The 26,793-nt window shown below is 39.6% G+C and overlaps 1 protein-coding gene across 7 annotated transcripts in view; it reads left to right on the top strand.

The window, feature by feature from the left end:
• Positions 1-26,793, top strand: part of LOC131039436 (uncharacterized) — a 107,881-nt gene that overhangs the window by 45,457 nt on the left and 35,631 nt on the right. For 6 of the 7 annotated variants that reach the window (XM_059213561.1, XM_057972211.2, XM_057972206.2 and 3 more), the window contains one exon: positions 20,971-21,066. The exons of the other annotated variant lie outside the window; for it this stretch is intronic. In XM_059213561.1, coding sequence (XP_059069544.1) covers positions 20,971-21,066 — 96 coding nt within the window. The remainder of the gene's footprint in view (positions 1-20,970; positions 21,067-26,793) is intronic. 7 annotated transcript variants of the gene reach the window in all.

Genomic DNA, 26,793 nt, shown 5'->3' with positions numbered 1-26,793 from the left:
CCTCCTTCCTTGTGCAATTGTGAGGCTTTCTTGTTTTCATTGCCTTCATGTCATTGTGTTCCACATGACACTTGTGTGCACCTTGTAGTGCAATGCAACATGTTATGTTGTGTCTTTGGTGTTTGGGTGGTCGTGTTTCAAAAAAAAAAAGTTGTTCTGTCAAGTTTTGCCTTGGTTCTATGGAGGGGGCATTACATGACGAATATCACAGTGTGTTAATACCACACATGGTGCAGCGATGTTTGATTTATTAACATAAAACTAATTAATATTATTTACTGTGTTGAAACATGGAGTGGAGAACCAAGGTTATGGTTAGGTATTTGTAGGGCAAGGTAGTAGTGGTAGCAAAGTCTCAAGCATAGTTACTAGTGTTTTTGGTAACCCAAATGAATAGGAATCAAAGGAGGGTACAAATCAAGTTGGGGATAATTTTCCCTCTAGTGTCATATTATGTTATGGTAGTGTTGTGACGTTTTCACACATCGCCCCATTGCAAATGGGGACCCCCACTTTTTTCCGCTTTCTAGGTTAGCTGTTTTAGTTTAGTTGTTTGGTAGTGTCTTTAGCTATTAACCTTGAACTTGAGGAGGTGTAGAGCCTTAGGTTGTCAGGAGGTGATCAAGTCCTCTCTCTCTCTAAGTTGGAATTGAGTCAGTTAGCTCTCAAGGCCTTAGGAAATGAACGATTTATGATCATTTTATTTGATCATCAGCATCATATGCCTTCAAAATCAGAGATGGAATTTCGAGTCTAAGTACGGAGAGTTGTCAAACAAAGTGGAATGCTTGAGAGGGTAGTCAAGGCACAAAATGTTGATGCATAAACCTTGTTAATGAAGGAAAAGCCCTTGAGATGAATGAAGTAAGTCAATGAAACAATGAGATGGAAAAAATCAGGTCAGTTCTAGTGACCCTTCAAATCTCCAACCAGCTTCATTGCCACTTCCAGTGATAGCCTAAATCTCCGACCAGCCTCTCTAAGCACTTCCAGTTGATGGTCAAAAGTCCAACTTGCTTGGTGTCACTTCCAGTTGCTTGTCCAAAGTCCGATTAGGAAGAATATGTCCTTATTTTGGTGAGCAGAATGGTGATTGAGATGAATCCTTAAGGTTCTGAAGGTTATTGCTGTCTTAGGCTGGTAAGTTGCTAAGAGTAAGTGGAAAGACATTGAAATGCTAAGTGAGCAAGTTACACTCATACTCTGGAGTCACTTCCACTTGCTTTGAAAATCTCCGATCTGCTTGAGGTGACTTCCAGTTGGACCTTAGATCCACGACCTTCTACATGATGACCTCCACTTGCCCCTCAAATCTCCGACCTACTAGATGCTCACTTCCAGTTGACCCTCAAAAGTCCGATTTGCTGATGTTTCACTTCCACTTAGCCTTGAAAACCCCGACCAAGATGAGAAGGTCCATATACTTCTACTTGGTGAGATCAACGATTCTTGAAGTGAATACCTTAGAGTTTTGAGGGATAATGATGTTGGAGAGGGTAAAATCTGCTAGGAGTGAGTAGAAATGCATCAGAGTTCATTGAGCAAGCTATATTGACATCATAAGATTACTGTCAGTGGACCTCCAAATCCACAACTAGCTCTTGGAGACTTCCAACAAGCACCCAAATTCCCACCTAAGGTCATGAACATAATGTTTACGCTGCAAGAGATGAATGATTTCAAATGTTCAAGCTAGCATATGATCAAATTGTGAAGAGATGAAAGGGGCTTAAGGGAGGAAGTCCTTACTTTCACTTGAGGGTGAAAACCATGACTCACTTGACGCACCCTCCAATTCCACAACCAAGGTGACCACTTCCACTTCATGGCAAAATCCCCGACCTCATTGCTATCACTTCCAGTGCATGTCCAAATCTTTGGCCTGCTGGATGGTGACTTCCAGTTGGAGCCTAAATCAACAAACTTCCTTGGTGACTTCTAGTGCATGTCCAAATCTTTGACCTGCTGGATGGTGACTTCTAGTTGGAGCCTAAATCAACAAACTTCCTTGGTGACTTCCAGTGAGCATCCAACCCCCCCCACCCCAAAGACATGTCGATGATTTTTATGCTGCTAAGAGAGGAATGATTTCCAAGATCAAGCAAGTAAATGATCAAGTTGGTGAAAAGATGTGAATGAGTAAAGAAGTTGATGTCCACTTCCATTTCATGCCCACTTCCAGTGGCTAGTGAAATCCTTGACCACTATCAGTACCCTCTTAAATCCACGACTACTGTCATTAGGGCCTCAAAACCCCGACCAAGCCTAGAGCACTTCCAGTTGGCCTTAAAAAGTCCAACTGAGTGATCAAATGAGTGATCAAGGATGATGATGAAAAGATGCAAAAAACAATGGATGGAAGTCCTTACTCCACTTGAGGTCTAAAACCACGAACAAGCCACTGTCAGTGCCTATTCAAAACCCATACCTCAATTGAGGGCCACTTCCAGTGAACTCTCAAATCAGTGACCACTTCCAGTGAAAGGTGAAAAGTCCAACCTCCATATGTTAGTGTCAGTGCCTCTCCAAATCCACGCCCAAGAGCAAAAAGCAAGTCTCGGACCTGAAAGTTGACTTAAAAATGAGACCTATTTTGAAGATAATCTTAGTCATGTTGATGTAAATTCCACCAAGTGTTATCTTTCAAGATCCGATCTGATTGAGGGTGAAGAATATCAGATTTCAAGTCAACAGTACCAAGAGATAATTCATTTCTAGATTGATAAAGTGATTAATGTTGTCTAAGTTAAGTTTCATTTGATTCTTCTTAATTTATAATGTCTCCTTTCCAGGTTTGACATAAGGAAGAAGATGAACTATACTTGAGAGAGAGGGTGGATTAGACCACTTACATGCACTTACAAACTTGATTGAAGGACATTCACCACCTAAATTAGGGTTGAAGTTTGATGCAAGGAATGCAAAGATGATGGAGCATGAAATGGAAGAACTCAAACAATGGAATAAGGGGGAATCAAGGTTCGAGTTTGAGGAAGGTAAAGGACTCAACAAGCTCATGCAAGGAAGTGGACAAAAGGATTTCCACAACATGGGGAGGATGACATTTTACAAGGATATCAAGATGCTACAACGTGTAGAGAATCATCGAGAAGTAATTCCAAAGGAATGAAGTAGCAACTGTGACATCAAGGGTTTATTCCATTACTAATCAAGAAGAATACTACTACATCAGCAAACACAGGAATGCAAGGGAAGTTAGCATGAAAATCATTAGCATGAGAGATGGAGGTGAATCAAGCATGATAGAGTCTACATCAAAATCATGAAGGAACACTCACCAACATTGCAAGGGAAGAATGAAGATTCATCATCGCAAGATCAAAATCAACATCATGAAAGAGTAAAAACTTGTGATGAGTTACAACGAGCAAGTAGCTAGGGTGGCGCCTAGTCGTCACCAACTCACCTTAACACATGATTCCAATTCAAGGCGTCTAGATTCAATGCACCTGACTCATCCAATGAGGTGAATAATTACCACATGTGGGCATAAAGTCCGATGTACCTACCCTCACCATCCATTGGTCAATCATTCAAAGGACATGTGTCTTATTTAATGTAATTCTATCATTGGTCAAGCATTAAATGCTATGCAATGGGTGTAACAAACCCTAATTAGGGTTTCTATCCTTCAATCTTAGCCATTGATATGGATTTAATTCTGGCCATTCAATTGTAATGAGAGCACTATAAAAGGCTCCACTCTTTCATTTGTAAAGGTTAATAGTTGATAGTTCAATACTAGGTAGATTTTTAGCAGATAGCTAGAGTAGAGTAGAGTAGGAGAAAAGGAGATTGTTGTCAAGACTTTGTTGTAAGAAGCATGTTAATTTTATTGAAGACTTTGTTGTAAGAAGCATGTTAATTTTATTGAAGGTATGGTGAACATTTTTCATGGTTTCTACTTCTCATTTAATTTCATGTTGGTTTGATGGATGGAAGCTATTATGGATGAATGGTGAAATTATTATGCTCATATTACTAGTATTTCACTGATTGTGAAGTATCTTGCATGGTCAACTGAACTCTTTTCATGAGCTTATCTTCGATTGCTATTCACTCATTGATATGCATTACATTGATGGTGTCTATGCCGTTGGTAGTAATTTGAACATCATTTTGCTCTCCTTAGAAGATTGCACTAAACTTTGTGGAGTTGTTTCTTTGCAGGGCAAAGCAAAGTCTATTTGAATTTCACTAAGTCATTCCTAATCTCTTACATTCTAGGATTAGACTAGCTTCCTTAACCCTCATCCTTTTTATCTTTTTTTTTTAAAGTCAAGTAAAATCCCATGTTCTAGCAACATTCAAGCATTCAAGTATCAACGTAAGTCCTCCTTGTGATTCCAGCAAAATCACATCACAATTATTGAGTCTATCAAAGAGCAATTCAAGACCTGACATTTAGAACCTTGGAGTCATCCCATTTGATCACACAGTTTAGCACTTGGGAAGATTTTGTTCAAGAGAGGATAAAATTCTTAGTATTTTATTCTGTGTTGCATAGTGCATAAAACACACATCAACAGGTAGGAAGGTGGATTTGAAATTGGCTCAATGGTAGGATGCAAATGAGGTAGTAGGAAGAAAGGTTGGTCTAGATTAGTTAAATATAAGCAATCTTGTTGGAAAGTGTTGAAAAAGGTTTTTAATCTTGTTGTGATGTTTTCACATATTGCCCCATTGAAAATGGGGACCCCCACTTTTTGCTGAGCTTAGGTGTCTTAGTTAGGTTGTCATATAGCTTGGTAGTAGTCTCCTAATCATTAACCTTTTCTCTTGAGAAGAGATTAGCTGTGTGAATGATAGAGTTGAGGTCATGTTGCAAAGTTGCTAATGTTGTCGAAGGATGCCAAATTTGTCGATGTTGTTCGAGTGCAGGAGGTCATTAGGAGTAAGAGTATGTAGAGGTAGGCTTGCTTGTAGCTTCGTTAGGAACTGCAATCACATAACCTTAGAAGCATGAGTTGCAACATCATATTATGTAGCACCTAGGGGGCAAAATCATGAATTTGTCTAAGACTCAACCCCCTTACTTCATGTATAATGTTGTGCAAAGCATCATCTTATATATATTCTAAGCCAAAATTTGTACACCTACACACCAAGTGCGCTCCACTCACATTTTGTGCTTGGATGGGGTCTGTTGATGTGTTTTTTAGGCATAGTCAAACATAGAATAAAATACCAAAGTACTTTACCCTCTCTTGAACAAAATCACCTTAGATGCTAAATATCTAATCAACTAAGACGATTCCAAGGTTTCTACGGCCAGGTCTTGACATGTGGGTAACTCAATGGTCGATGTGAATTGCTGTTTTCACTTGGGGGCTTACATAATTGTTCGAATTTATCAATCTTATCATGGATTGGAATAGGTTTTGCCAATGACTTATGATTTTGCAATTTAGCTCTTGGTTGTAATCTAACAAAGGATTTCAAATAAAGTGCAAAAGGAATAAGAGTTTAGGAGTTCTATTCTAAAACCTAGAATGCAAGATGTAATGAATAACTTAATGAGATTCAACTAGGCAAGGTTTCACCATCAAAGAACAATTCAACACATGCTTACTGCAATCACCTAAGGTAGAGTCATAGATGTTCAAATTATCACCATCAACATCAATACCATCAAAGCAATGCATACCAATGGACGCGCAATAATCGAAGTTAAGTTCAATTTCAATTTCTAGTTGACCACACAAGGCAGACTTACAATCAGCAAGAAGCTAGTGGTATGGATTATACGAATCTCATTCAAATGCATTCAACACTTCATTCAATCTAAAATGCTTGAAACAAATTTCTAATCTAAATTTGCAAGCAATGAGAACCACAAATGCATACAAAATCTAAACAAAACCACCACACTTCAATGATTTATATTCAAATCTGCAGCACATAGACGACAATTCTCAAAAATATCTCCCTTACAAATGAGAGGCAATGGCGTATATATAGAGTCTCAAATAGAATGAAGGGCCAAGATTCATTTAGAATCAAGAGCTAAGATCATGCCAACAGTGCCCTAAATTTGCGCTAATTAGGGTTTATATCAAAAAAGGAATCACCAAAAGGTGAGCCAATGGGATGATGCCTAGTCATCAAGTAGGGAATCTTCTAGAAGATTTCAGCCTACATCCCTCTCTCTAGCTACATATTCCAAGAATTTGGCCAAGACTGGGTTGAGCTCCTCCATGGTAATGTTGGTTAAAGCCTCCTGTTGTGCATAAATCACATCCAATGCATCTGAGAAAGAATCAAGCACATTCTCCCAATCTAGCATAAGCTTCTCCAAATTGTTGATGTGAATCACAAGAGAAACCGAATCATCTATCTGACTCTTCTTCAAAGATTCTAACTGATTGAAGTAAATGAACTTCATCTTTTCTTTCAATTCTTCTAACTGTAAAGTGTTGGAAGCATGGACATCCATCCCCAACAACTCATCAATAGATTTAAGGATCTTAAATTGAATCTCTGGGATCGATCCTTCCATCTCTGCACAATCTTGCCTTGCATGATCATAGGTGGACTTCCTCATAGCCAAGGAACAATACCATCCCTGAAAATCATAGACATCACCTGCATATACAACTCCCTCCTGGATTAGTGTGGGCATCGGGATTTTCTTCAACACCTTGAGACGAGGAATTGTCTTCTCTTGCACTGGTTGGAAATCATCCCAAACTCCTTCCAAATATTGTATACTAAATATGACCATTGACGATTTGTCAAATACTTGGACAAATTGAGCTAGGAAATCATCCGCTTGTTTTGCAACATCCTCAATGCACTTTCCAACCTCCAAATGTGTACTCCTTGCTGCCTCATAATCAAAGGGAAATCCACAATCAATAGAAATAGGCGAGACAAAAGTAGGATCCTCATGCCTTTGGGAATTCATCCCTTCAATGTACTCCTTGAGTCTCCTGTTTTCATTTTCAAGCATCTCCTTCTTCTCAATAGTGCTATCCAATCGTGCCCTGATTGCCTTGACTGTAGTATCAAGTTCCTGGATTTCCTGCTTCTTCGTAGTAGGTCCAAGGTCAATTGTAGTGATATGATAATCCATGGGAGTGACAACATCTTTGGTCTTATCACCCATCGGGACAACCACTTGTGCAATACGCACACTTGTATCATCTCTAGCAATTTTAGAAAATATCTTAGCCCTCTTCTGCTCTTTTTCTTTGTCTGGCCTGGCTAAGAAATCATCAATATTCTCTATGGGCTGTGCCTCTATCATTTTCTTCTTTTCCATGCTCTGTAGCAACCAATTAGGAATGGTGGACATTTCCATCCCGTCCTCGAGGCTCATGTCCTAATCAAGGCCTCTCAAGGCTGAAATTACATCATCATCTGTTTCTTTGTCCTTAGTCAAATTGATCACATTGTTGCCCGAGCTATCCTCCAGCTGGACAGTGGGAGATCCTGGTTGCTCTTCATCTTCATTTGGTGGTGTTGATTGTGTTGTAGCATGCAACTCTTGATTATTTTCTGGTAGGATTTCTATATTGGAACCTTGTTCAGATTCTCTGTCCTTCTCTAGCATATCATTCTCTTTCACTAATGAGGAACTCACGGTGGATAAAGGAGTGTCAGACTTGTGTTTTTTCTTCTTTGATTGCTAACTAACAGTCTCCTTGCCTTTTGCTTGTGATTCTCCAGGCATACCCTTCCTTCTCTTGGGAGCCTGACTCTCCTCATCAACACATGTCCTTACATTATTGATTGTCCTTTCATCATCATTGAGGGAAGGCTCCTTGTCTTTCATCTTCTCGTAGGTAAACGTGACCTTCATTTCTCTTAACTTGTTGACTTACTCGTCCACCCATTCCATGGAGTAATCATTTACTTCTCTCATAAGCACATTCAAATCCACCACCTCAGGTTGTGTCCGCGGATGAGTATGATCACTATCATCATGCACTTGATTAGGAATGGAGAAGAGATTACACTTCCTCATGAAGTCCACTAACATTCAGGACCACTTTCTCTTCCTAACTACGAGCTCATCCATGAGATTAGCCCAATAGTCCTCAATGTCAATCTTATGTATAAACTTTTCTCCCTTGATCTTCACAACATTCTTGAATGGATCAAATTGGCCCCTGCTCTTATAATTTACAAGGCGATAGAATTCAAATTCCTGAATAACTGAACTTGCTGCGACTGCATTGTGGCATACCTCCAATGTCTTCCCAAGTGCAATTGGGAGAGTAATCCCCGTTCTATGCTTCTCCTTTTGGATAAAATCAAACTCCAAAAGTTGTCTCACTACCTTAAGTAGGATCATCTTGTCTGTTGGATACCTAGGAAGCTTGTATGGTTTGGATCTAAATCCTTGAATCCGTAGGTATGTGAAGGTAGGAAACTGTATATACCACGATCCATATTTCTCAATAAGCCTAGTTGCTTCCTTAGAGAACCGTTGTGGATCCCGCCATGCAGCAACCTTGTGATGTACATGGTGAAAGCATCGTTCACCCTTCTATAGTGTTGAATCTTGTGCAGATGGAGTTGTGGATAACACTCGTAAACTCTCTATTGTCCTAGCCCATTCTTGACTTCACCCTTGCATATCAATCCTTTGTACACAACAAATCTGTCAAACAAGTACACAAGGTAGGAGGTCATGCCGAATGTCTTTGTTTTTAAAATTTCTCCAAACTTCTCAACTGGAAGTCGAGGTTATCACTTATTATTTTGGCTTAATTGATCAATACTTCTCTTGACATGTCTTCAATAAAATAAAACTTCCAGTTCTCAAACAACGCCTTTGAGGTGTTCCCATCACTCTATTGAGTAAGAATATTAAATCACTGTATTCATCCTTGAAGTTCGATGATAGAAGCCTCTTGGGTAACTTAGACTGGTGACGCCTTGGCTCAATGACCCACTCGTTGTTGACAACTTTCATATATGCATCTGCCTTCTTTAAAAACTTAGCTTGATATTGATCCTTAGTTCTCTCTTGCATGTCCGCACTTTTGGGGATTCCAAACACTTCCGCGATTGCATCCTCAACTAAGTATGCAAGCACTGTCCCCTTGGGTGACTTGATCATTTTGGTTCTTGGATCATAGTGCATTGTCCCCACGGGTGACTTGATCATTTTGGTTCTTGGATCATAGTGCTTCGCACACTTGACAATAAGTTCACTACATTGTACGGATGGTGGAAAGCTGGTTGCTTGGTAGATTCCACTCTTCATGATATTAGCCGATAGCGTTGAAGGAAGATGGTTTTTCACTCTGAACATTCTTTGTCGCATCTGCTTCATGTCTAGGAATTCCATGTTCGTATTCGCGATCTTCTTCCATTGGAACGCTAGCAATGACCCCGGATAGAAGCCCTCTTGTACGATTTATTGGAATATTTAATTATATTTTACTTAGTTATATTTATTCTTTTATTAATGGTCATTTAACTTTTTAGCTTTTTAGTTCGTTAAGTGAAACTATTGCTTCTTTATTAAAGACGCATACTTAGCTTTTTAAGCTTTATTTAGTATTTCAAGTTGTTTAGCTTTTTAGTTATTCACTTAAACGATTTGTTCTTTTTATAGAACATCGTCTTGTAAACTCTATATATACGGTTGTATATCGATGAATAAACTATCCAATTATTTTTAATGGTATCAGAGCATGAAAACTAAAAAATTTTGAAAGTTTTTTTTATTAAAATTTTTTAGAAAGTTTTTTTAAAAAGATCTTTTTTAAATCTTTTTTGGGCAAAATTTTTTTCTATGATTCCCGGCTAGGGTTGGTGCAGAATATTTTTTTGCAGAGTTTGAAGGACAATTAGTCGGCGCATGGATTGAAGAAAAGGTGTTTCATTGAAGGATTGATCCCTTCACTGTGTAAGAAAATGAAAGTCATGCCTCCATGCTTGTATGTCAATACCTATAATCGGGCAATGGACATTGAGAGTGAAGCAAAGGTATCCTCCTAAGGGAAGCAGAAGACGGATGATAACGAGAGCACAAGAGACAACAATGATAGTGAATCAAAGATGGTTCAAGCCCTACAGAGAGACATGATGAGAATGATGGAGCTCAAAGTCTAGAAATAAATTACAAAGGAGAGTGAAGAACCATAGTGTAACAATTGCAAAGTTGAATGTCATACTAAAGTAATTATCCAAAAAATTGTTTTGCGACATCTACCAAGTGATGTGGCATTCCATCATGGAATGCCAATACAAATTTTAAGACAAGAATCACATAAGTACTCTTCACTAAGGGGGAACAATCAACCCTATTGAACACACCACCAAAACCCAAAAATAATAATACTAATGCATCTCCTGGTGGTTATCGTAATAGATGGGGAAACAATAACTAGTTTAGGAATAGTCGACCAAGGAGTAGAATCCAATATGATGCCAAGGGAGGACCGATGATCCAATGTTGTAAATGTAATGAATGGGGACAAGTCACCAAGGGGTGTTAAAGCAACCAAAATAGAGCGCGGATGTTGTGTAAATGGTGTGGACTGGGTGACCATGAAGACATTGAATGCGTGAAGCAAAAGTGTATTAATATGTTGGATGCGGAAGAACAAGACAAGGCAGTTTTGGTAATCACTAGAGCGCAAACGAACAAGGCTATATACAAAAACCCTTATACAAAAAAAAAATGACTTTGAGAAGCCAAAGTAGAAGTAAAGCAAGCAATGGCGAATGAATGGACTTTAAATAAAATTGTAAGTACCTCTTTATGGTCAGAGCTAGAGAAGAACATAGTATGATAGGTGCTATAGACAATTATATGAGTAAAGGTGACCAACTTTCTTGATAGTATGCCACAATTGAGAGTGGCAATCAATATGGTTGGTGACGACAAAAAATTAGAGACAAGAAGGTACAAATGTAGACATGATAATAGAACCGTTGAAAGTTTGAGGACTCAGACTCGTACTCAACTCAACGGTCCAAAATTTTGACTCGAACTCGAGACTTGGCACAGACTTAGCAAAAAACTCGGCAAGGATTTGGCAAAAGAAAAAACTTATAATTACTCAAAAAAAAAAGAGATTAATGCATTTAGAGAATATAAAAGTCTAATCTGACTATCAATTTGTCATAATTCAAACATTACACATGTAATATGATCTTCAAACTCTCAATATTTGAAATTTTATAGTTTCAAACTTTCTAATGTATAACAGCATCATAAATTAATAAATGTTTACGTATGATGATATGTCAAAATGAGAAAAGCAACCAAATACAATCTACAGCTTCCTCTTTCCGCTCGTAATGTAACTTTATTTTCAGGTCTTGAACTAGAAGGTTCTACAGTATCAAAATGATGATGGATTGTTTCTTCAAAGTGTCGTCATTTTCCTCCATTGCATCCAATTCTATAATGTTTCCTTATGTAAATTCTTTAGAATTAGGGACTATCAACTCACAAAATCAATTGCAAGAGACTTCTTTCCAATCAAAGACTCTAAAAATCCTTTATAAAACTTATATTGAGGATAATTGATGCCACTTAGTATAAAAATGATATATTATGATATGCTTATAAATGTTTATCCTTAGGATATACAATCAATACCACTTATAATATAATGATCTTGATCACTATATGATATATCATATACCACTTGTAAATGAATATCTTTTGATAATCTTAATCACTGCATGTTAATCACGGATTTGGATATGCAATAAAGTGGATAATCGTTGCTATCTCTAATATAGACTATAGAAATTATGCAATGATGATCTCTTGGTAAACTTCGATCTGCACTTATGGAGTTAACTCTGGTATTTCTAATATACCAATGTGAGTTGTGCTGTAAGTCTCCTTCGAAATGCTTGTCACTGTTTGTGATATATCGATCTGAGTGTTGGTTGAAAATTTTGTACTTGCTTGGGGTAGTACTTGCTTTTCGGGAGGGAAGTTCTTCTCTTCGTTGTGTTCTTTCTCCATGCTTGATTCACTTTGTCACTAGATGACTTCATGAGGATTATTGACCCTTGGGCTGCCCCATGAATTACTGTTGTATCTCTTCTTCTTTTGTTCACTGATGAAGAACTCATAACACCTTATTCAAGATGAAATTGCTATAAAACAATGCCCATGCCTTGATTTGTTGGTTTGATAGATTGTGTGTGCAAACAAGATTGACAAGGGAAGGGATAAATTAATGCAAAAATGGGCTCACAATTGAATTTCGGGTTTTGAGGACTGCATCACGTGTAGAAAAACAAGGGCATTGACTTGCAATTGTGGAGAATGGACATGCTATTTCAAACGTGTAATGGGAAAATACAAGTTTGCACTTGTAATTGGTTCCTAGAGACTCATTTTCAAGTGTTTTGAGTGCATTTTGGATCAATTTCGGGTTTTGGGAGGTGAAATGCAAGTGAAGACCAGCAAGCTCGAAAAGGTGAAATGACCAATGCAAATGTAGGGAAAAACCTTGACACTTCCAAAAATTAGGACAACAATTGGCTCTGACTGGAGATCTACCTTCATTCATGGAAATGAGTGAAGGTAGTAGAATCTAGAATCTCTAAGTGCCTTAGTATCCATTGGGTTACAGAGTCTAGCATTGAAAACATGAAACAACAAAAGGATGACATAATTGACGCAAACACACTACTTAAAACAAGACTCTAACCTTTGCAACCACACTTATTGTAAATGAAAACCTACCTATCCTAAAATAGCCCCAATGGAAACCTTTCAAATGAAATCATTCACTTGCTTAGCAAAATAGTTGCCTGTTTTTAACAGCTTGCAGTACCTTGCGTGATTGTGGGCAACTTTGTATAAATGGAGCACGAACAAGGTTACCAGAACTTGATGCAACACTCCTTGGAGAAGATGAACAAATTCACCTTCCTCTTGAAATGAATCATATGTGCTGCTGCCCCAAAGTAGATTTTTGAAACCAAACTGCTCTTGCTTAGCTGAATATGCTTTTTTGTCTTCTTTCTCAAGTATATCCTCAAGCTCATCTACAAGTGGAACCTCTGGCTTTCCATTAGCCTCCAACCAAGCAAGATGTCTGATTGGACATCCTCTTGATCATACAAAGATTGAATCCTTCTTATTAGCTGCAACTTGAACAACTGGTTTTTCAACCATGACAACCTCATGCTGAACGGAAAGATCTCCTTCATGCGATTCAAATGGAAACATGACTGCATTGCATTCCTTAGTATGCTGTTCACAAACTTCTGATTGGAGAGAATTGTCAAAAAGACTTGAACAACTCTTCTATAGTACTCATGAAATGATCTTCATCAAGTTCTGGGGTAGATCTCTTATGCATAACATATTCTATTTCAACCTTAGAAGAACTTTCTTGAGGACCTGAAAAAATATCAAAACCTCCACCTTGGAAAATAGACTCTTGATTTTCATCTTTCTCAAGTTGCTCATGATCTTCTAACTTATGGGATACGGGTTTGGCATCAAAGCTTGAACAAAAAAGTTCCATCTCATCCCAAAACGTATCCTCTTCAATACCTTCTTTGCTCTTTTGAATAGGAGAGCTGAACTTTGCTTCATGACAACTCTCATCAAACTCCAAAATAGAATTATCTTTGTCCTAAAACTGTTGTTGATGCTGCTTTGAGTAGGTTTTCTTCATCTTTCTCCACAAAAGAGGGCAATTCATCAAGCCAAACTACAAAACCTCATTTTTTATCTTCATAAACCATCTTTTCACATCCCATGACGTGATTGTACACCTTCATTAGCACCTTGGAAAGGCGGCCTTTAACCTCTTGTTGTGTATTCCTCGTGGTATCCGATATGGTTCTTTTTGTTCAACAACTTTTTGAAACAGCGTAAACCAGATTTGAGAGTCGCTAGCTATGTCTACTTCCTCCTCTTCTTGGAAGATACCAGCAAGATCACTTTGTTTAGATTCAAAATCCTCAACTGCTGCATTTGTTGGTGGTGCCTCAAGAGCAAGCCCTTCTGGTGATGAAGGAGGCTTGTCCTGATTTCTAGCTATATAACTAGGAGCAATATTTGGATATGGCCTCATTGGAATGTCTTCTTCATAAGGGGAAGAGAATACACCTCGAGCTATTTTCTTTTTGAGGGCAAGCAACTCATTAGCCAACCTCTGCACCACGAGATCTGTTCTCTTGGTAGACCATGATCCCAAAGAAGAGTTTTCTTTGGACCCATTTGGCTCTATCTTTATCTTTTCCGCAAGGATAAGATCATCTTCAACCTCAACTGCTAAGGTTTGTGGTGCTGCGAGATCTCTTAGAACTGTCCTTCTCAACAAGAAACTCACCTCAGCTGATTTAGCGTTGATAAAGAAGCACTTCAAATTTTCAGCAGTAGGCTGAGCAATAGTTGGAATTCTATTAGACAACTTGTTGAATTTAGCCACAAACTCTCGCATGGGTTCGTGTGGCTCCTTTTTCATTTGAGTCAGTTGTGCTTAACAATGCATGAACATCTTCTACATGCTTGAACCTTTCTTCAAACTTTGTTTTGAGTGTAGCCCAGTTGGTGATGGTTTGTGACGCGAGGTGGTAGAACCAATCTGCAGCAACACCTTGGAGAGTTTCAATGAAAAGTCTCACTGAAACATCCTCATGTTCCACACTAAGCACACCACATGCAATATAGAAGGCAGCAATGTGCTCAATTGGATGTTGTCTTCCATCTCCAAAGAACTTGGGAAAGTTCTTCCTCGAACCATCAGGTTGAGCATGTAAAGGCGAAGTCAAATTCAACAGACCAAAAGCATTCCCCCAAGGACCTTGAGCAGCCATCTTACATGTCCCTGGTGAAAGCTTGACAAACTATAAGAAACGAAATTACAATGAATAGGATACCAATATACTTCAACCAAAAGCATGAGGCCTTTGGATGCGTATCATATCCCTAGCAGAGTCGCCAAAAACTGTTGGTGATCAGATGGGTCAATTTGCTATGTAATGATTCATCAAATTTATATCAGAGATTCCAAGATAGAATTAGCAAAATATTTTAAAATCTCTCTCTCTAGGGAGACCCAAGAAAAGGTATTCTGAAAACAAGATACTAGACTTCAAACGAAAACGTGAGGCTTTCGAATGCATTCGTGTCCCCAACAGAGTGGCCAAAAACTGTTGGTTGAAAATTTTGTACACCTGGGAAGGCATGCAAAATTGTTGTTTCAGCCATAATGTGTGAGATATACTCTCCTAATTTCAAAGGGAAGGCTCCCCCTTTGCTTTCTACTTCAACAATTCAAAAATAAACTCTAACTCTAAATCTATTCTAAATTTGGGTGAAACTCTGTCTTGTTCTCTTTTTTCAGAAAAAAACACTTATTCTTTTTCTCTTCTTTCAGAAAAGAATCACAGCTGAAAGCACAAATGATTAATGAAGTAAACTAAATAAAGAAACAAAGTTTCAATAAAGGCACAAAGTCCTCCGTTGCCTCTCCGAGATGGGAAAACAGAAAGAAAGCTCAAAGTCTTCAACTATCTACTCTCCTATCAACCTTTTTAGATTATTTTCTGATAACCAAGCACAATATGTAGCAGCTCAAAGTCTAACTACATGATACACCTATTATGCACAAACATAGAAAATAAAAGTAGCACAAAGTCTGCAAGTTACCCCCTTTGCTTGAGCGTCTTACAATTGTTTCAAATGTGACAAGCAACTCAAAATCTGCAGTATCAAATCTGAAAACCAATCTAAAACTCCACATGCAATAAACAACTCAAAGTCTGCAAGATTGAGCTTGAATCTCTCTTGTATAACACCTCAAAACTCATAATCAATCTCCAAAAAATGTCGTCATGTAACACTTTGAATCAACACAAAGTTTGAAAGCAATTTGTCTCTTTTAATTGATTGCAATCTGTTTTACAACTAAGCTCAAAGTCTTAGAGTGTACATACAAACTGACAGAGTCTTGTTGCATTGCCAAAAGATATAGATTACAATAGATCCCCTCAAGTATTTATAGGAGAGGAGCCTTGAGAAAAAGGTGGGAGGATCCCAACTAACTTGAGAAATTCTCTCAACCACTATGACTTATTCCAACTACAGTCCTAATTTAACTCAACTTGTAGTTGTTTTACATGTAATTACATTTTACAAAAATGCAAGTGAAAGTGACACTTGCAATTAGAAAACTTGTTTTTACATGTAACTTGTCGAAACAAAATTACAAATACACAATTGAAACTATTCTATGTGTCCGAAGACACGAGTCAAACTACATCATCTTTTGTCTGTGATGATCTTCATGCTGCTTCAGGATGCTAGAACTTGAAGTATTCAAGATTGGTGAAGACATCTTGAACCGGAATGGGAATTTGCATCCTTATGATCTTTGTGTCCTTGGCCAACAAACCTCAATCTTATCTTCTTTCTTGGGTTGGTACTGGCTATTTAGGAGGGAAGTTCTTCTCTTCGTTTTGTTCTTTCTCCCATGCTTGATTCACTTTGTCACTAGATGACTTCATGAGGATTATTGACCCTTGGGCTGCCCCATGAATTACTGTTGTATCTCTTCTTCATTTGTTCACTGATGAAGAACCCATACCACCTTATTCAAGATGAAATTGTTATAAAACAATGCCCATGCCTTGATTTGTTAGTTTGATAGATCGTGTGTGCAAACAAGATTGACAAGAGAAGGGATAAATTGATGCAGAAATGGGCTCACAAGTGAATTTCGGGTTTTGAGGACTGCATTACATGTGTAGAAAAACAAGAGCATTGACTTGCAATTGTGGAGATTGGACATGCTATTTCAAATGTGTAATGGGAAAATACAAGTTTGCACTTGTAATTGGTTCCTAGAGACTCATTTTCAAGTGTTTTTGAGTGCATGTTGGACCAATTTCGGGTTTTTGGAGGTGGAATGTGAGTGAAGACCAGCAAGCTTGGAAAGGTGAAATGACCAATACAAATGTAGGGAAAAACTGTGACACTTCCACTTGTAATCGGGTCTTGAAGACTTGGTTGCAAGTTTACGAGCTTGCATGTTTGGGATGTGCAAAATGGAAGAATGCAAGTTGGGAAATAATGCTGAAACTTACTTGCATTTTGGGTCTTGAAACTCCCATTGCAAGTTACAAAAGACTTACTTGCAATTCGGGTCTTGAAACCCCCATTGCAAGTTTGCAAGAAACTTACTTTTAAATTTTTAATGACACCTAGAAATTCTTATTTGCAGTGACTGCTCTGAAACCCGAAATTGAAGAAAAACCCAACTTTAAGACAATGAAAATTGACAAAAACAGAGGTGAAGGACTGGGATTCATCAATGGATTCTTAGGTGATGAAAAAATGCCTTGGAAAATGTGTCTACAGCCTTAAAATCTCAAATTTCAAGCAAGAATCTGTGGGGTCATCCCAATTTGTGCAATTTCAAATATCAAGACAACGGTGAGATATGCTGAAAGTCTTTTCAATATTGCTTATTGCCGTTCCTGATATGGCAATATGAAATATGCTCAAGTCTGCTTTCTATCCCTTATAGCGATTATATAACTTGTTTTTTCTGATCTAGACCTTTGATGTATGCAAAGCTCTTCAATATTGCTTATAGCAATAAGGTATTTGCTGTTTTTGATTTGGCCTTAGAAGTCTGCAATGTATGGTACTGTTCCCGATTGATAGCCTTAAATGTATGCCACTGATCCAAGAGAGCGATCCAAATATGGATAAAAATTAGTAAATAAGAATGATTCGATGATTCTGCTAGGAATGCAATCGATCTTCTTTAAATATCTTATGACAACTAATTGTTGCATCCCTTGCTTGGCAGAGACACGTATGAAAGAAAAGTACATGAAAGAAATGTCACGAAAGAAGATCTAATCTCGTTCAACCTACCTTTTAGGTCAACAAATAGGTTAATGGCTTCTCAAGAAGCCAAACTAAAAATTAATATTGCTATGACCAAGTGAATGTGATTTTTTCTAGGTCTTACTATCATGAACGTCTAAATTAATTTCAAATGTCCAAGGGTATGAGCAAGTTTAACTTCTTCTAGGAAACCCTTATAGGTTTAAACCTTGTTCATCATGTCACACTCAAATTCTGAAATCTCATGCTTTCCAATTTTTGCTTTGGACAACAAAGCATAACCTTTGTTTACAAATTTTATCAATCGACTACTTCATATTATTCCATGTGCAACTAGCTGGTCTAATTGCTTTTGCTGATCGATTTGAACATAAAATCTGCAGTATAAAACCTGTGGAGCTTGATATGGGCTGAAGATAATGAGCAATGAATTCCTTAAGTTGTTTGTTTTGAGCTTTTAGGGCATCATTATCCTCACCATCGTTCAGGACTCTTCCCTTGAGATTTTTTGAAGCTGTTACAAAAAGATTGATATCATCTTGTGTGATTGAGTTCCTAAACCAGTCTCAAACAAATGGAAATCTGATAGTTCAACATCTTGCATTACTTTTCCTTCAGGAGTAATAACTGTTTTAAAAAATTAAATGCTTTCATGCACTTCTTCATTTGAGACAACTTCTTTGGCCTCTTTTATTTTGATTAAGATAGAATAGATGTAAGCAATGTTAAATCAATTTGATATGAAGGAACAAGCTTCCTTTCCCTAATTACTTCAGATCTTATGCATTCCAAGGCTTCTTTTTCCTACTTTTGTCTTGTACGAGATGGCTTAGGAAAATGAATAATGGGAGATGAAAGATTTTTGCAGATGAGGTGGAAAAGGAAAGAAACATGGAATAGAAGATGTCTTGGGATTGGATGTCAAGGCAACATCTAAACATATGGGTGAAGTAGAATAGAAAGAAGTCCTAAAAGGAGAAGTAGGAGGAGAAGGCAAACTGGAATAGATGGCATAATTTAAGGCTTTGGATTTGTTGATTGTAATTAGGTAGGAGGGGCGGATTCCAATTGCCTTAGGCAACATTGGAATCCGCCCAAAGGGCTGGCCCCTTTCTCCCATAAGGTAACATGTAGGGATGGGCCCTTTCTCACGTCTAGCACAAGGGTGGCGTGCTCTAGGGCCTGCCCTATAATTCAACACGCCACTCACACTTAAACAATAAAAAGGGCGCCAATTCAAATTAAGAAAGCCGACCTAATTAGAGGCTAAAGTGCATATAAATAAAGGAATGAATGAAGCATTCAAACAATAAGAATACACACAAAGAGCGAATTCTGTTTGCAAGAGGTGCGGAATTCATGCAAAGGCGAATATCTTCAGCAAAGTGCGAACTCCATTAGCTTCTCTCCATTGTTATCTTTGCTGTTAGGGGAGTGCTCTTCATCTTGCGATCTGACAGTTGAAGGACCTGCTGTTCTGAAGTTGGTCACAGTCATCAGCTGAAGACTTACATTTCATCCATCTGCTATTCAAGGTCAAATCTTTGGTTGCTGGTTGGTGCAATAAAAGGCAGATCCGAAACTGGTTAAGAGGCAGATCTGAGACCACTGTAAATTGAAGATGCCATTAGCCCTAAGGGTGAACTGAGATAAGTATTGTAATCAGGATATTATTCATAATCCATAATCAGATCTGAGGATCTTTTCTGGCTGGGTTTTTCCTCCTAGGAGGTTTTCCCAGGGTAATAAGTGTCTTATTCAATTTTGGTTATGTTTCTGTTTGTTCCTAAATCTGAAACTTACTAAATCTAACAGCAAACTATCTGAGTTAAAGGTTAATTCTGTTTTCTGAGTTTCTTATTAATCTGAAAGTGTAAAATCAACAAGATTCAACCAAAGGGATGGAGGAGATTTTGTATTTTTCCTAGCAACCAGCTTCAGCTTGGGAATTTTCTGAACTTCATTTAGAACACTTGTAGCTTGAAGAGCTTCACTTTATTCTTACTCTTTACTCCTGCTGCAGCCAATGACTTTTGGGTTTGGCACTGTGTGATGAAGATGAAGGCAGCAATATTTTTGCTTTAGGATGCTGCCTTAAGAGCTAGCTGAGTTTTTCCTCTTTTTTGCAATTTTCTGATTTCTTCACCTATAGGAACATTCTAGTTCTATCAATAATTGATTTGGTTCTTTTGGGAATATAATTACTCTCCTTGATAAATTAATTAATTGTAGACAAAGGAGTTCTGATCAATATGTGCTGATACAAACCATGGAGACAAAACCTCAGATTTTGAATCTAAATATCTTTAGGCAATTCCTCAAGAATGAAACTAACCATCTGTTTCATAGACATCCAACTATATTCCCTTCACCTTAAACTCATCATTGAAAAATGCCCCAAAATCTTCTAAATTTGCAACATGCCGAAATTTATTTCTCAATGTTGTAAACAAGAGGCTTCTAGGATAATAAGTGTACTTTTCATATAGAAGGTTAAGGTTAAGTTTAGCCATTTTTCCATCTATGCCCTTCAAACCAATGACATTGTTACATTTGTAAATGCCAACTTAATGGGGAAACTGACTGCTTTCTTGTGCTGATCCCTCAACAAGAAGTGAATCTCTGAAACCTATCTACAAAACTTTATAAGAACAATATGATCACTGGGATACCTAGGGAGCATGTAGGGAAAAAAAGTGAAGCTGAAAATTGATATAGCTATAATTAGGAAATTGAATGAACCAATCCACCCACTTTGAAATTACTACCTTGGCCTGCTTCGAGATGAAGACATGGAGCTGCTTAGCCATGTTTTTGACATAATGCATGAAGAATGAGTTATTTGGCCTCTGTTAGTGTTTTAAGGATTCACTATTCTTCAACCGTGGTAAATAAATGAAGTTTGTAGGATGGAAAGTGTATGATAATAGATTTGAGCAATTTCTAAATGTACAAGAATGAAAAAGTTTCAGTGTTGTGAATTATAATGGTTTTGTAATCAAGAGGTGAGATAATTGCCAATATGATCGGTCATGTAAATAAATGAAAAGTGTTTGTTAAAGAATAAAATTAAATACATTTTAGTGTTCTAGAATTTTGCTTCTCTTGACAGCCTAATCTAATAAAATGCTTCTTCATAGGTTATCAAAGACCTAGGCCTTTGTGTTTCTATTTATGACATCCGAGCACTTGAGGGTGGCTTTGTCTTTGCAGGTGATGGTGCACCTACATACACGGTAAGTGCTATAATCAATTTCTTCATGCTTGTACTTGGTTTTGCAATGTTTTTAAATCTTCTTTAGGGAAATGTATCATGTATTACTTCATGGAACAAATATTTATATTAATTTAATAATACAGTTTAAACCTTATCTTTAGATGTTGTTGTTAGGTTCTTTATGGATTGTGTATGCTGGTCTTGCAGGATTGTTATTCTATGGGTGTTCAGTGGAATTATTATTTTCAATTTCGTTTTGTCAATGTCTCATGGCAGATTTGGCACTTCCATTCTAGCCTATGCTAGCTGCCATTATCATTCTTGGCAGGTCACGAGAATATGGGAGTAGAATTTGTGTTTGGCATGAGGCTTGGTTTGACTGGGCGTTGAAGGTTTCTTTTCTGGTGTACATTTTCTGTTTGTAAACTTCATTATTTGATGGGTGTAAACTTCAAGGGTTGCTGGGCAATAAGTTTATGAAGGATTAATTGTAAGTGTGGGGACAGTGGCAGCCAAGTTGGCTTGGGCATGAGGGTTTGAGGCATCCCAATTCAGCACAGACCTTGATCAGTAGTTATTGTACATTCTAGTGCATAATGTCTTAAGTGAATGGTGTTCCAGCCACTCCAAAAAGGGCGATTAGCTGAATTCTAGGACAGGTCAGAATTTCATGTTGAACATCATTGAAATCTGCTCTATACAGCAGCATATTGAATGAAATAACTCTGTAATGAAATTACTAAGTATACATTGGATCAAACAGTTGAAGTATATATATATATGTATAATGCTATTACATTTGCAAAATATAACGCTGAAGTACATTCTGTTTTGCAAATGTAATAGCGTTATATATATAACGCTATCACATTTGCAAAACAGAATGTATATATATATAAGTACATTCTGTTTTGAAAATGTGATAGCGTTATATATATAACGCTATTACTTCAACTGTTTGATCCAATGTATACTTAGTAATCTTTAGAAAAAGTGCAAAAAGTTGATATAGAAATTGGCAAGAAATCTTATAGTTGGTTTGGTGATGGAAGATTGCAAATGATTTTATGCTTAAGAGTTTCCTTTCACATGCTTACTTGAAGGGCAAATGGGTGTTGGAGGTTCACCATAGACATCTGTTAGCCGCATTATTGTATACAGGAATAAGACTAGTTAATTAAGTCGTAATTGAGTTTGTTAGTTGGCAGCCGAGGGGTGGTAGTTGTGGTGCGACGGTTGGCACTTGCACCCCCTCGGTATCTTTATATACTTCAGAATGTAACTTGCAACACACGAATTATGAATGGAATAACATATTTGATACTTGTCTGATATCTATGGCATTGTTCTGCATTACGTACTTTATGCTTTAAGTATTCACCCAAGAGGGAAACATTTGGCGCCGTTGCCTAGACGTACTCGGGCACAGATGGCGCACGGACACGATGGGCCTACCCGTTGGTGAAATAAACCCAGAGGCCGACGACACGAGAACAAAACTTTACACAGGAGAAGACACGGCAACGAGAGAATTTTCAATTCTGCTCTAGGTAGCCATCCAGACCTACGTCTGACGAGAGGCGGCGGAGGTGGAAATCCCACCAAGTGTCGTGTGAACAGCTTTGGAGGTTAGCTCGGCAGTAAATCGGTTGATGAACCACCTCCCCCGGTTGCTTGCATAGGCATCGCTGCCACAATAGGCTCGCCTGGAGGAGATTGCCCAGGAAGAGCGACGCCAGCAGATCCTTCGACACTACGAAGAAAACAACCGACAGGAAAACGGGATGGCGCCAAGCCAGGAGGGAATTGAACCTTGAACTTTTTATATTCAAATAAAAGTGTCATTGACACAAGTTGTATTTGAGCAAATGAATTAATAAAGACGTGTTTTGATTTATGTATTGTGAGTTATGGAAATGTGCGACAATTAATGCCAAACCTATTGAATAAAGATAGAAATAAAAAAGCAGAAACGGACGAGTGGGAGGCCGCACAGAGGGCCTTGATTCTGGAGCAGCAAGTAGAACGTAGACGGAGGCTGAGGCAACTTGCCGAAGGACGACCTGCCGAAGGGTGGCCCGAGGGGAACCAAGGAGGTGTCACGGAGGGTGCAGAAGCCGACAGAAATTTCTACGCGTCGCCAGAGCATCGTAGGACGCGGAGCCACAAAGAGTTTCTGGAAGAAACAAGGTTACGGCGAAATCTAGTCGAGGAGAATCGGGATCAGTTTAGAAATTTATCCCTTACACCACGGAGTGAAGATCACCAACGGGAACCAGGAGTGGGCGCAGGTGAGAGTGAAGGGGAGGGCAACCGTATCTGTGTAGGTGCCACACACGACAGGCAAAACACCGTACCTCCTGTCGCCCACGCAGGACACACCATTGGCGCCATCGGAGGAAGCAGCGCAGGGCCACAGCCACCCCCAGGAAGACGACCTGGGATGGTGAGTAAACAAAAATTGCCAAAGTTCACAGGGGACGGCAAGGAAGACCCCTTACGGCACTGCCATACATGTGAAACCATTTGGTCCGCCAACGGAGTGACAAACCAGGATGACTGGGTACAGCAGTTCCCAGCCACGTTACGTGGAGTTGCCATAGATTGGTACTTTGATGTGGACAAGCAAAAAGTGGCCACGTGGGCCAATCTACAGAAGGAATTCACGGAGGAGTTTCGGTTGCTCCGTGATGACAATGAAATTGTAACGAAGATATACAGTACCAAACAAGGTACCAAGGAGACAGTACGGGCATACAGCAGGAGGCTGAAGGAATTGCTGGGTAAAATGGAAAGCCAACCAGCAGAGGGATTGAAGAAACGATGGTTCGTTGAAGGATTGAAATCCTCCCTACGAAAAAAGATGAAAATTGTACCCCCGACGTCATATGACGACGCGTATAATAGGGCGATGGACCTAGAGAGCGAATACAAAACATCAAAGAAGAAGAAAAGTAATAAATATTCATCTGACAATGATGAAGACTCTGACGGGGAAAGTAGCAGCAGTGGTGAATCGAGTAAAAAGGTTCACGCTCTCCAAAAGGACATGGAACGAATGCTGAAAGAATTCAAAGCCATGAAGGGGAGTACAAGTAAGACTAAAGAAAACGACGTGTGGTGTACCGACTGTAGGAGTGACGGACACACCAAGGGGTCCTGCCCCAAGAAGGCTTTCTGCGACATTTGTCAGATTGCGGGACATTTGACAAAGGAATGTCCCTACAATATGAAAACCAGGAGCCAACAAGTTCTCTTCACGCAAGAGCAGCTGGCTGTCGGAACTTCGCAAACCGCCAACAATAGTGCATCATCTGGCGGATACTGGAACAACCGGCGAGGGGGGAAAACCAATAATAATAATAGGAGCCGGATCCAATATGATGCAAAGGGACGACCAATGATCCAGTGCCGAGCCTGCAATCAATGGGGCCACTTTGCCAGGGAATGCACCTCAGAAGAAACTCCACAAAAACTATGCAAATGGTGTGGGCCTGGAGACCACGATGATGGAACTTGCCCAAAGTCAAGAGTGAACCTGCTTAACATTGACAGGATGGAGGAACGGGTATTGGCAATCACACGGTCACAGGCAAAGAAGGCCACATACCCGGACCCTCGCACGGAGAAGCAGCGGGCGCTGGAGGCCAAGGCTGAAGTGGCGAAGGAAATGTTGGCACAAGGGAGCACCCAGGAAGCGGTAAGTACTTCCCGCTCTGAGGCGGAGGAAAATATCCTAAAGCAAGTGCTACAGATTGAAGTACTTGTGAAGATGAAGGACCTCCTGGAAACGATGTTGCAATTACGTACGACACTCCTACGTACGGTGCAAGTAACTCCGCACAGTCAGGCGACCCGGAATACGGATGTTTCCGGCAGAACACCTACAGACCCATTGGTCCTGACACTATACAGTGGCCGGCACCCGGCGGTGGTAGAAATGGGAATACTTGGCACCATTTTGACTGACACTATTGTCGACGGCAGGTCGGGAGTGAATGTGCTTCCGGAAGAAACCTGGAAGCAGCTTGGCAAGCCGACACTATGGCCGTTAACCTCAATTTACTGGGAGCGGATCATCATGGTATCAAACCCCTTGGAACGCTCATGGCGCAACAAGTGACCATCGAGACACAACCATTTGTCCTCGACTTCGTGGTGATTCCGCTCGCCAAGAAAGGATATGATGCCATTCTGGGTAGAGGGTGGTCGGTGGCAGCCAGAGTGAATCACAACTGGAAGCGTAACATGTTGTCAATGGAGAAAGTCGGGAGAAAACTTATTATTGACTTGAAAACACAACTTGTGAGTAAAGAACTCGCGTCAGAGTCGGAATCAGACGGCGAGGGCGGAGTTGACGAAGGAAAGTACGGAAGGGAACTGAACGAGGAAGGCGTCCTGGGAATCCAAGGATGTTCCGAGGACGAGACCGATTCCCTTAATGGGCTCTTCCATTGGCAAATGGAGGACTACGAGCTGCTGTATGGGTGCAACATGTTGCAGGTTGACGAGGAATCGGACGAGAAAGAATTTCTGCTAGCGTACGGGGAATACACCGAAGGGGATGCCCCAATCAACGAAGTACCAGCGTACAGGTTTGACATGACGAAACCAATCCGGTACGAAGAGTCCGTAAAACCTACAAACCTCGGCACGAAAGCAGAGCCAAGGAACATCCTGGTTGGCGACGACTGGAATCCAGTCTTGAAAGCCGTCGCGTTTAAAATATTCATGGAATACAAGGATGTATTCGCTTGGACGTATAAGGACCTCAAAGGGGTGCCGCCAGAACTGTGCGTACACCAAATTTCACTCGTACCTGGGGCCGTACCTGTACGGAAGAGGCCGTACAAAATGAATAAAAACTATGTGGCGAGAGTGAAAGATGAAATTGAACGTATGCTCGAAGTCGGGATTATTTTTAAAGTGCAGACTAGCGAGTGGGTGTCGCCCATAGTGATATCCCTTAAAAAGGAGGCAAACCAGATCCGAATCTGCGTGGATTTCAGATGCCTTAACGCGGTCACCATAAAAGACCCGTTTCCAATACCATTTACGGATAGCATCTTGGAAGAAGTGGTCGGTCATGAAATTTATTCATTCATGGATGGATTTTCTGGGTATAACCAGATATCCATCGTCGAAGAAGACAAATTAAAAACCACCTTCATAGTGGAGGATGGCGTGTACGCGTATAATCGAATGCCGTTCGGATTATGCAACGCACCAGTGACATTTCAACGGATAATCCTTCACATATTTGAAAAGATGTCAGTAGGGAACTTTAGGGCGTTCCTTGACGACTGGTCCATCTACAGTAACCAAGATACACATCTGGCTGCACTTGGCGAATGCATGGAGAGATGCAGGCGAGATTGCCTAGCACTCAACTCCATAAAATGCAGATTCATGGTGCCTCAAGGGAAGCTGTTACGACACATAGTGTGTAAGGCTGGACTCAAGACTGACCCAGACAAGATTCGGGTGATAGTGGAAATGGAGGCACCGACAGATGTCACGGGAGTCAAATCCTTCCTAGGACACATAGGGTATTACAGGCGATTTATCAAAAATTTTGCTCGAGTATCCTGCCCTCTGGACAAGCTGACAAGGTAAGGTGAACGGTATACATGGGGGACGGCTCAGGAGGAGGCCTTCCAAGAACTGAAGTCACGGTTGGTGGGTGCGCCAATCCTAACATATCCTGACTGGGACAAAGAGTTCCACGTACACGTTGACGCATCCA

Source organism: Cryptomeria japonica, chromosome 10, assembly GCF_030272615.1.
Source record: "Cryptomeria japonica chromosome 10, Sugi_1.0, whole genome shotgun sequence".
Lineage (NCBI taxonomy): Eukaryota > Viridiplantae > Streptophyta > Pinopsida > Cupressales > Cupressaceae > Cryptomeria > Cryptomeria japonica.
This window is presented reverse-complemented; position numbering and strand designations above follow the sequence as displayed.